Raw genomic sequence first — 12,672 nt, 5'->3', positions numbered from 1 at the left:
CTGAGAAGAACCTGTAAGGGTACAATCAGAACACTAGTAGAAACTGGGTAATTGTGATTTTTGTTTGTTTGTTTGTTTGTTTGTTTGTTTGTTTGTTTTTGGAAAGCAGAAAAAAGCTGAGGAGACATAGGGACATGAACTGAGGACTCAGGAGGCAGAGGCTATGTGGAAATCTGACCATCAAACACACTGTCTACTTGGCAACAGATTAGGATTAAATGTTTTTCTGAAAACTTGTTAACGCAAAGGTGAAGGGCGGAGCTGTGTCTGGTGTCCTGTGAAGAAACATTTCCAGACCCTCCCTGACAGACCTTCTACTGCCTTTCTTGTCATGCTTTTGCTCCTCCTACTTTTGGAAGCTTTATAACTGAAAATGTTTCCTTACCCTTAACATTTAACGCATACTGCTTACCTTCCTCTACTCCCTAAGTACTTACATAGAGTCATCTCATAGCCCACTCTCTGTTAAAACCTTCACTCACTGCCTCTTATAAATAACAATCAGCATTCACTTAGTTGTAATTATAGTCATCTCAAGACGTCTCTGTCTCTAGTAGAATTCAGTAGAGTTTTTAATCATTTACCTGTCTCAGTAAAGAGTAGAGAGCCAGGCACATAGAGAACATAAAAACAACAAAGCAAACAAACAAAAACCAAAACCTAATGCTGATCAAAAAAGCTTCCTCTTGCAGTAGATGGGCATTAACACAGAGAAACAATGATTAGGCAATGTGCAGAATGTTGAATGAGTTTGGAGCAATCAGTCTTAAATAGCAGGTCTTTCACCACACCTTCCCCTGTCAAGGCTCAGAAATCTTTGCAGAAGAGGGGTGGATGATTTCAAGGAGACAGTGTGTTGTAGACACAGCAGGACTGATACACATATAAACACACAGAGAATGTGACAGCACATACAAGACCTGCACAGGTTCCAACCAGACAAAATCCAGCTACTGAAAAGGGAAAGTAGATGCAGTATTCCACCCATAACCAAAGGGCTATTTGCAATTGATACCTGTTGGGAAAGGGAAAATCAATTTTCTCCAATAGCATGTCACTGTGTATATCAACCACACTCCAAGAGAAGCCCATGCCCAGGAGGAGTTAGCCAACAAAAATGGACTCTGTTTTTTTTGTGTGTATTTTTTGTTTTGGTATATTTTGTCTTATTGTTTTTGGTTTTGTTGTTGTTAGTTGGTCTATTTTGTTTTTTGTTTTTTCTTTTAAGAGAGAGAAAGAACATGAAGTTGGGTGGCTAGCGAGGTAAGGAGGATCTAGAAAAAGTTGGGAGAAGGGAAGAATATAATCAGAATATATTGTATGGAAAAATTTAGAAAAAAAAAAAATAAAAGTGTTTGGTCTATACTAGCATGCTTGTGAGAAGCCAACAAAAGCTCAGTCATAGAAAACTGATCCCTGCTAGGTGATGGTGGCATGTGCCTTTAATCCCAGCACTCGGGGAGGCAGAGGTAGGCGGATCTCTGTGAGTTCAAGGCCTGCCTGGTCTACACAGTAGTTCCAGGACAGCCAGGGCTGTAATACAGAGACACCCTGTCTTCAAAAACCAATAAAATAAATTATTAATTGATATAAATTATTAACACATATTATTATATTGTTGTTTATTATGTATATATAAGAGAGAGAGAGAGAGAGAGAGAGAGAGAGAGAGAGACAGAGAGAGAGAGAGAGAGAGGAAGAGACAGAAAGAATGAAAAGAATGAAAACTAATCCTCTACTGAGGAAAGATTTCTCATTAGACACTGATGTTCACAATGAGTCTGAGTTGAAAGTAACAGCTCATATATAATAGCACAATTAACTAAATGATTAGAATATACCAGAGACCATGTTGTGTTATTTCTTTAAGAACTGGCATATTTAATTATCCAGATACATTTTATTGGTAAGCTTTTGCCATATTTGAAAAAAGTATAGAAGTTGACATTTTACAGGAATTCATTAACAGGACAATTGTCTAATCCTTAGAAATCAAAGAATTTAACCTTCAGACTAACTGAATCCAAAACCAATGAAATATTCTCTCTAATAGTTGTCCACTAAAATGTCCTTCTTCAAGATTGCATCCATTTTTAATGCTCTCTTCTCCTTTTTTCATATGTGTTTCATCACATTTCCCTGGCCAGTATGTCTATTGTCAGTGCCTTGCAATTTGAAATTATTTGACATTCAGCTCTGTATTCCTCAAATTAGATCCAGTTTATAGTTAATAGTGTTAGTTAATAGTATTTCGTGTCTCAAAAATGAGTGAATTAGTAAAATAATATCAAATACCGTAGTAACCTGATGATTTTACCTTCTTAATCAATAATGGAATTAACTCTCGTAGCTCCATTTTCCATGAAGCTTAGAAAATGAATGTTCAGTGAAGAATAGAACTCTTGGTCATTTAAGAAAACTAGAGAGTATTTATTTATTTATTTATTTATTTATTTTTAAGAAAATTTTAATTCATTTTACATACCAACCACAGATCCCCCTCTCATCCCTCCTCCTGCTCCTTCCCCAGCCTCCCCCGCCAGCCCACCCCCCATTCCCTCCTCCGAAAAGATAAGGCCTCCCATGGGGAGTCAGCAGAGCCTGGTACATTTAGTAGAGGCAGGTCCAAGCCCCTCCTCCTGCACCAAGGCTGTGCAAAGTGTCCCATCATAGGTATTGGGCTCCAAAAAGCCAGTTCATGCACCAGGGATGGATCCTATTCCCACTGCCAGGGGCCCCTTAAACAGACCAAGCTACACAACTGTCTTTTGCTTATGCAGAAGGCCTAGTCCAGTCCCATGCATGCTCCACAGCTGTTGGTCTAAAGTTCATGAGTTCCCACTAGCTTGGTTGGGTTGTATCTGTAAGATTCCCCATCTGATCTTGATGCCCCTTGCTCATAGAATTCCTCTTCCCTCTCTTCAACTGGACTTCTGGAGCTCAGGCTGGTACTTGGCTGTGGATCTCTGCATCTGCTTTCACCAGTTACTGGATGAAGGCTCTATGATGACAGTTAGGGTATTCACCAATCTGATTACCAGGGTAGGCCAGCTCAGGCACGCTTAGAGAGTATTTACAAAGTTAACAAATAATTAGAATTGGGGTACTTCACAACAATATCAAAATACAGTTTGTCTTATATACACTGCAGCACCGAACCCATGTTTTCTACATCAGCAATGTACTTGATCTAAGTAGAGTTTGCCCCTTAGTGGAGAGGACAAGATGGTCCCAAATTACCACAAGCCTATCTTTTAAATACAGAACACAGATTGACATTTAGCCTACACTCATCATTTCATTATATTTTCATCATTTCTATTTATATACAATTTTGTAAACATAATAAAATTATAAGGAATGAGTACATTGTGTACTAATTTCTACATTCTATACTTTGGCAGAACTTTCCTTACAAAGAATATTTCATAAGCTATGATTGCAAAGGCTTCAGAACATTTACATGTTAGATGAATTAATACTATTTCCACTCATCTTTTATGACATTTTGCTCCACTATTTTCCTCATCACAAGCAGCTGCAACTGGTCTTAAAATGCATTTGTTTTAGGTAATGCCCATTTTGTCTCCGAGTAAAAATTTGATTACACTTTCCCGAATCTGCTTGGTCTTGACACCATAAACAATTGGATTCATGGTCGGGGGCAGTAGCAGGTAGAGGTTGGCCACTATGATGTGGATGTGATGGGGAATAGTGTGTCCTCCAAAACGATGAGTGAAGAAAGTGAAAAAGGCAGGCACATATGTAATCACAATAGCACAGATGTGAGATGTACAGGTGCTGAAGGCTTTGTGACGAGCATCTGAAGAGGACAGACTCACCACTGCTCGAAGTATCATAGTGTATGACACAGAGATACAGCAAATGTCGAACACACCAATTAGTAGAGCCACCATAAGGCCATAGATTGCATTGACCTTGGCATTGCCACAGGATACCTTGGCCACAGACATGTGATCACAGTAAGTGTGGGGAATAAGGGTGCCTCGGCAATAGGGCAAGCGCTTGGTGAGGACAGTAAATGGAAAGATGAGCATCACACTCCTCAAGAAAGTAGCAAGACCAGCCTTGGCAATCACAGGGTTGGTGAGGATGGTGGTATAACGAAGAGGATAGCAGATAGCTACATAACGGTCCAGGGCCATGAGCATGAGCACACCAGATTCCATTCCAGTCAACATATGGACAAAGAACATCTGGACCAAGCAAGAATTAAATCCAATCTCCTTGAAGTTGAACCAGAATATGCACAGCATATTGGGCACGGTGGTGGTGCACAAGGTGACATCAGTGAAGGAGAGTAAGGCCAGGAAGTAGTACATGGGCCGGTGCAGAGCCTCCTCATGGACAATGAGGTAGATAAGCCCACAGTTCCCCACAACAGCAATCATGTACATGAAGCAGAATGGCAGAGAAATCCAGACATGTGCAGCTTCCAGCCCGGGAACACCATTCAGAATAAAGAATTCTGGGGTCAGGCTGGAGCTGTTGGCTCCAGACATAATGGCTGGCAGGATGAGAGCATTTTATACCCAACAATAATGTCAGTTTTCTGGGAAAGTATATAAATAAAAGGTAAGTAGAGGGCTTAGAAAACAAACAATAGCATTAAAATGAAATCATTAAAAATGTTTGCAGTTATTCTATGTAGTTTCATAGTCTACTGCCACTTTTTACTTGACATGGTGTATGATGCTGACTAGTTGATTAACCAATTTATGGTTCACCTTTAACTCTCTACAATGATGTAACAAGTGCATCAAACTCAGTGTTGACAAGATTATGGAAAAGGATAATTTTATACAATATGCTAAGACTATGAATAAGGAATATTCCAGGAATACAAGCAGTAATCATTATTGTTATCATTGAGCACCATATTACAAAAGGAAATGCTAGATTCTAAGACCTCCAAGCAGTTGAAATCTGTCCCCATGTGTCAGAGAAGGGGGAAAAACATATCTTTAAATCTGGAATGGAATCCAGGGAAATCTTATCAGATTTCTTGAAAGGCTGCTATTACTTAAAGGTTACAAAGCTATTAGCCACTAGAATTTCTGAAGAGAATTTGTCTGTGTATTTGGAATACACATGGTACCTTACGTGTCTCAATCCTAACATAGCCAGAGGGTACAAAACCCACATTAAAAAAGGAGGGGGCCAGGATATTTGGAGAGATTTAAACTGTTGGGTCTGCATTCTGCTCGAAACTTAGAACTAATCAACAAGCGCAGGAATTCACACTGTCTCTCAATCATAGTGAGTAATCTACCCACAATGCCCATCACATCACAGACAAACCAAACCCAGTTCTTCCTTTGTCTTCTACAGTACAGGGAATTTTGTCTTGAATTTCCCATGTCAGGTTTCTGGGTTCCATAGTGTTCTACAGTTATTTCAGCACTATTAATGGCACTAAAATATATTTCAAATAAGAAAAAACTAGGTTACTAAAAGTCTATTCTCTAAAAATATGAGCTTCTTTTTATAACATATTTACAGTAGAGATGTAGGGACCCTGACTCTGAATTAAAGCTTCTTAGCAACACAAAATAGCAGGATAAACCTGAATTTGAAGAAGCAAATGATTTTTCTATAATTTTAGAACCCTTAAAGGGAAGAAATCTCTAGTACTACAAATTATAGATGTGTTCATACAGCAAGATGAGAATATTGTCAGTGCCGGTAATTTAGTCATTGATGTATATTAGTTCTTACATTAATTATAAGATATGGGATAAGGCATACACTATTCATTGTCTTGAAACTTTGCCTTAGACATTCCTGACACCATTCTAATTTGGGGAAATATATTAATTAAGCAAATAGACAAAATCCCATACATTTAGGTTACTAATATTGCAGAGAAGGTTGATTCTTGTACTCAAACCTAAATAACACAGATGCATCTTATGTCTTCGCTGTGTAGATTAGAAAACACAGGTTTGGGGGAACAACATTTAAAGTGGCAAGGCAAGGATCAAACAAAAGTTTGAATTTTCAGCCACACATTCAGTGTTTGTGTCTGTGACCTCAAGTGACGGATCCTAATGCTGATGGGCAGTTTCGTCATCTGAGTATAACAAGTTTAGCAAATTATGATGACATAAGAACATGATTTTCAAATGCAAGGCAGAAAAAAAATCCTTACCCTTAATTGTAACAGGGTAGAGACAGGGCAGATGTGAGGAGCCAGGGAGAGTTAGTTTTTCACTGGGGGAATCTCTCCACACAACAAATGTCTGTCAGACAGCTGCAGGATTATCTGGGACTCCTTTTCAAAGATGCTGTGTGGCCTCTGGTTGTATGTGGGATTTTGCTTGGGTGGATTTCTGCAGAGGAGCCTCCTTTAGCAAGTCCTCTCAATATCTTTTTAGTATTTAAGTCTTGTTTTGTATTACCTCCCACTTCCCCCACAAAGGTCATTTCTACTGGAAGCAAATCTGAGCATAGCTATCCATTAGTCAAGGAAAAGAAAATACATCTCCTTCTTGTTGCAACCCATGACTGCCCAAACTTCACTGTCTCCAGTGAATTATGAAGTCATTTTACTGTTGCTTCAGTTATGGGAGCCTTTCTTCCCTTCTTTCCCAGGAAATGTACTGTAGGAGTTGGTGGAAATTTCATTGTCTGCATCTCTTGGATTTCTTGGACTTAAAGTTTTTCATTTTCCCAGAATAAGAGTCATTGGAAGTCACTCAAACTTACCTCAGTGCCAGAAAAGACCAGAGCAGTGTACATGCCTGAGAGCCTGCACGTAAAGGGTTCTACCCCCACCCAGCATTGCTGTATCATTTTGAGTGTTCTCCAGCATGGAGAGTGTGCACTTGATTGGGTCTTTGTAGTTCAGTGTCTCAGAAGACTGTGGTTGGAGAGATAAGACCCTTTGGGACTGTTGAGGTAATTTTAGCATTTATTTCGTCTTCAAGCACAGGTGAAACTAGAGGGAAATTATACCAAAGTTACATATCCTGTCCCAGGTGTAGATTCTGAAAAAAATTCTGATAGTCGGAAATATTTGTCTTTCATTTTATTTACCTTGTTCACAATTCAGTCTTATGATATCTCAACAACTACTATATATATGTATAATGTGTGTACATTTTTATTTATATATGTATATATTCACATGTATTTTATAGTTTTGAAAAAGAGACACGATAAAGACATAATCAGATATAACATCTAAGAGTAATGTAGAAAATTTTTCCTAGTTTATGTGTTATGTTTATTGATTAAATTAATGGATACATGTGTCTACATCTACATGAATAAACACACATAAATATTTGTTTTTTGTATATTTGTATATCATACACCTAAATGTTTTAGTGGTTGGGTTTCATTCTTACTATTTTATTGTAAAGGAAAATGATACTAACAATTTCAAAACAAATAATTAATATGCTTTGTGTCATGGTGAATGTACAAAGAATTTTTAACTACTTTTTGTTTGAAGATTTCATATATGCATATAATGTATTTTGATCAAATCACTTCCCATTTCATCCCACACATTTCTTCCCCATGTAGCAACACCAAATCCCTCCCAATTTCATGTGCTCTTTTTAAAAACCCATTTAGACAATTTAGTTGTGCCAGTATATACTAGAACATGAGTAGCCTGTCAGGGACTGAATTTCTGTTAAAAAAGAAAGCAAAACAAAACAAAAAACCAAACTCTTCCTTTCCCACATGCCATCAATTGTCAATAGCTCCTCAGTACTTTGTGACCTCTCCATCCATGCCAGATATTTTGTTGACTTAATCTTGTGTAGGTCAAGATTTCCACAAAACACAGAACAATGCAGAAAGTCATCCTTCAACTTTCGTTGAGAGTGTATCAGTACCAATGCCTGCAATCATAAGCCTAACAAACATCTGATAAAGTGTAAAATGGCACAACTAACTAAGAAATTTCCTTAGTTCTGCATATATCATCTTTATGGTGTTATCATTCTCAGAGTAAATAAAAACATTGGTCCACAAAGGGATATGTATGAATGTTTATGCAATTTAAGTATAATGGATGGATTATGAATTCCTAGTATATTTACACAATAGCATGTAATTTGGATATAGTAGATTTATTTTTTGTTATAATCTATGTATTAGTGAGTTTTAGATATTGAAGACATCCATTACTTTTGTGTTAAGATAGATCTTTGTCTTTAGTTTCATAACATTGGGTACAATTAGGAATATGTTGCAATGTCTCCTTGATGAATTGTTCCTTTAATCAGTATGATGTAAATTTCTTTATCATGTCTAACTAGTTTTGGCTTGAAGTCTATTTTTTTAAGCTATGAAAAAAAAAAGCCCCAGTGCCAGGCATGAGAAAACTTCCAAATAGTTGGTCCAGATACTTCAATTGCCTCCCCAAACAATGTATGTTATGGATGTAGTCCTTAGTTGCCTCTCAATTGTTGAGGGTGGGTCCCTATCGATACAGACACTGTACACTTAGAACACAGGACTCAAATAATTCAAGCTGGATCTAACCTGAAAGCCTCCTTCCTGTGGTCTAACTTCTGTGTTTCCTTAAAATACCATGTAAGCTGCCAAGGGAGAGGAGCAATTAAACAGTCCTACCCAGCTGTAATACCCATGAACCACAGTTACCAACATAGCAAAATATTCATAAAAAGTCAAATAAGTGTCACTCACATGTCAGTGACAGCCAACACTGTCTCATTGGACTTAAGGCACATTCAACAGGAGGAAAATTGTACTTGGTACTGGAAATCTAGCCAGCTTCCTGGGATTAGCTAGGTCATAGACCATAGAAAACAAACTATCCTGACTTTGCCAGACCAGTATAATCCCTTACACTTTTTAAGTCATCCTTATACCTACTACAGATCAGTGTAACTACCATCATCATCAAAGAATTGTCTCTTCACAGCAAGTGGAGACCATCACAAAAAACTACAACTGGACACAATGTGGAGATGAATGGGTTGTGGGGATCCCAGCTGTAATAGATACATCTGCATCATAACTCCTGCATCTACGGCTCAGGGATCGTCCAGGAAGAGGGGACAGAAATTTTCTAAAAGCCAGAATGCCAGAAATACTCCTGTGAAACAGTTTTGCGTGGTGATATATTGTGTTCCCCAGTATATTGTGCACCCTAATAAACTTATCTGGGGTCAGAGGACAGAACAGCCACTAGATAGATATAGAGGCCAGAAAATGGTGGCACACACACCTTCAATCCTATCACTTGGGAGGCAGAGATCCATCTGGATCTCTGTGAGTTTAAAGCCACACTGGAAACAGCCAGGCATGGTGACTCACACCTTTAATTCCAGGAAGTGAGCCTTTAATCCCACGAAATGATGGCAAAAGCAGAAAGGTATAAAAGGTGTGAAAACCAGGAACTAGAGCTGGTTAAGCTTTCAGGCTTTTGAGCAGCAGCTCAGCTGAAATTCAGTCTGAGGAAACAGGATCAGCTGAGGAATTGGTGAAGCGAGGTGGCTGTGGCTTGTTCTGTTTCTCTGATATTCCATTATTCACCCCAATAACTGGCACTGGGTTTGTTTTTTTATTTAATAAGACCATTTAGAATTACATCTACAGTTTTGCCTAGAAATAGCTGCATAAGCCAGACCAAAACAATGGCAATATCAACAGACATGTTAATTTGTAAATTCCACAGGGTCTCACCCCTAGACTAAGAGCTACAGGCAAGTAAAGGCTGCTGGGAGAAGGAGAATTAGCCTCTTCCAAGGTTAAGCCCCTTAATTGTTCAGACAATATAAAGTGGTCGGCTCTGAAACCATATACATATAAACAACAAAAATGTACTTGGCAGATTGTGTGTGTACACACACACATACATTCGCACACACACATACATACATATGCACACACACACATATATGTAACAACAATAATCAAAACAGGAGAGGCTATAGCTTGAGAACAGGTCAGGGACATGGTGAGGTTCTAGGCAGGGAAGCTTCAAGGGGCTGGAGAAAGGAAAAGGAGTGGGAAAGTAATGGAATTCTATTTCAATTAAAAACATACATTTTTGATAAGCAAAAGACCTGTAAGGTTTAAAATTCCCCGACAAAGAATAACATATATTTTTTAAGAGTGACACCTGCCTATTTCTTAAATCCATTTGCTTAGACTACCTTTTTCCATCCTCTGTTTACTTTAAGGTAAAATGCATTTATTGATGGCAACCACAGATGAACACTGTTGCTTAGTCCATTCTTGAGTCTAGGCTGTGTCTTTTGATTGGCTAATCGAGACTACTAATATTCAGGGTTATTATTGAAAGGTGTCTATTACTAACATTTGTTGATTGTGCAGTGTTTAGTGTGTTCCTGCATCTCAGTTGCTCAAACACTGATCTCTGGTTTTACACTTTCTTGTACCCTCTTGGGTATGATTATCTTTCTCTTCAGTCTGAAGGTCTTCTTTCTAGTATATTCTGTAGAGCTGGCTTAACGGCCATGGATTCCTTCAGTTGGTTTTTATTTTGGAAAGTTTTTTCTCCTTCAGTTGTGACAGAGGATTTTGCTGGATATAGTAAACTGGCTTGGCAGTTACTGTCTTTTAGAGCATGGAATACACCATTCCAAGTTTTCTTAGGTTTCAATGTTTCTGTGGATAAATCTTTTTCTGGTGGGCCTGTATTCACATGTCAGATTTTTTTTTTTCTCTTTAAGCTTTCAGTATATTTTTTCCTGTATTTTAGTGTTTTAACTATAATGCAACATGGGGTGTTTTTTCTGGGCTTCTCTGCTTGGTGCTCTAAATGCCTCCCATACCTCAATGGCATCACTTTCTCTAGAGTTGGGAAATTTTCTTCTATGATTTTAGGGAAAATAGATAAAACCTGCTGAGTATGTTTTTGTTGTTGTTGGTGTATATCAAAGTTGAGCATTTTGCACTAGACAACCAATAACGGGTCTCATCACTGGGAGAGGGTAATTTTCCTTCTTCTAGAAGTCAATATTAACTATAGTTCTTTGTCTAGAGATGGGACTCCATGAAAATTTCCCCCTTCCATGTTAAAATGTTCATTAATATTGCCATTGTTCTGATCTTGTTTATGCAGCCATTTCCAGACAAGACTGTTTCATGAGCGATTTCTTGGTATTCTGGTTCTTACAGACTTCCTGCTCCTTCTTCCATAGATGAAGGAACTGTGATATAGATGCATCTGTTGAGGCTGGACTCTCCACAATCTGTTAATTTCTGAACTGTGCCCAGTTATCCCCCCTCTTTTTATTCATTTATTTTTAAAGGTATTTATTTATGAGCATTCCACACTTGTATGCAATGAAATGATTATTTTTCCCCAACATATTCACCTCTCAACTTTGTGTCATTTATTTTTATAACATACTAAGTCCATTTAATCCTGCCTGTGTGGCATGAACATAATATTCAGTCTTATGGCTCTGTAGTGAACCAAGTGCAGCTTTTTAGCTCTTAAACATTTGTTTTATGGTACATAGTCAGGTTATGAGAGATGGGTCAAATGTGTGTATGATGTGATCAGTATATAAACTTGTTCCAAATACCAATATCTCTTTGTAGACTAACTTCATAAGAAAATTTCCAGTGTGTTGACTAGGGTTGACAAAAAAGCATTGCTATAAAAATACCTTAGCATTAACATCCCTAAGTTATTGAACCTTAATTTTTCAAAACACGCAAATCAATTGATATGCATTTTCCTTTTAAAAAAGATTCATTTGGTTTTAATGTTTTGCCTGCATACATATCTGTGCACCACATTCATGCAGTTCCCCAGGAGGTCAAAAGAGGGCAACTGATCCTCTGGAACTGAAGTTGCAGATGGTTGTGAGCCACCATGTGCATGCTGGGAATTGAACCCTGGTCCTCTGCAAGAGTGGCCAGTGCTCTTAACCTCTAGGCCATTTCTTGAGCCCCTGGTGAAATATATTTTCTTGATGTGTTAACAAATAGTGAGTTTGTGTTCAATATGGTATTTGACAAGATGCTCATGGCCTTCTAGTCACAAACATAATCACAGTTTGACTCAAAAGACAAGAGTAGCATACATTTGAAGAAACGTTATTTTTCACAGCACCATTAAATCCCTGTAGTGTAAACTCAGAAAGTAACAGTTACAGGAGTTTCCAGATTTCAGGTGGCAGCTGATGAAAACATAGGAGTAAGGAAGATGCAGAAGGCTTGAAGGTTGGCACAGGGTGGTTCAAAGAACAATATAAGTGCTAAAGCAGCAATTAGAAAATCTGACTCTCCTTTGCAGTCACTAGAATGATGTCGCAGACTCTACAGTTTTGGGTGTGGGGAAAGTGGTGTAGTGTACTATAATCATTAAAATGCAAGACACTGGACCCAGAGGGTTTCCATGTAAATCTCAATTCTGCTAGTTGATAGCACTGTGATATTCATAAACATATCAACAGTTCAGTGCCTCAGTTTGCCTGACTAAGTACATATTATTTAGAGTACCATCTTCATAGTTACTTTCAGAACAAATGAGAACTTGTGGCTAATACAGTGTATGATTAATGGCTATTGTGGTTGATATAACTGTTAATTTTTTTTTAAATGAGAATGGTCAAAACTTCAAAAGAAAACAAATATAGAAGAAAATGTAAGAAATCACCATCCACACACAAGTACCTCAAGTTTGGA

The 12,672-nt window shown here is 38.0% G+C and overlaps 1 protein-coding gene across 1 annotated transcript; it reads right to left on the bottom strand.

Moving 5' to 3' along the window:
• Positions 1-3,566: 3,566 nt before the first annotated feature.
• On the bottom strand, positions 3,567-4,523 carry LOC131900870 (olfactory receptor 52N2). Its single transcript, XM_059252200.1, has one exon. It carries the CDS (start codon positions 4,521-4,523, stop codon positions 3,567-3,569), a length of 957 nt encoding a protein of 318 aa, XP_059108183.1.
• Positions 4,524-12,672: the final 8,149 nt, after the last annotated feature.

The sequence above is a fragment of the Peromyscus eremicus genome, chromosome 1 (assembly GCF_949786415.1).
Source record: "Peromyscus eremicus chromosome 1, PerEre_H2_v1, whole genome shotgun sequence".
Taxonomy (NCBI): Eukaryota; Metazoa; Chordata; class Mammalia; order Rodentia; family Cricetidae; genus Peromyscus; species Peromyscus eremicus.
This window is presented reverse-complemented; position numbering and strand designations above follow the sequence as displayed.

Excerpts from the sequence above, each read along its gene's own strand:
- LOC131900870 (XM_059252200.1), bottom strand. The coding sequence starts at position 4,523 with ATGTCTGGAGCCAACAGCTCCAGCCTGACCCCAGAATTCTTTATTCTG.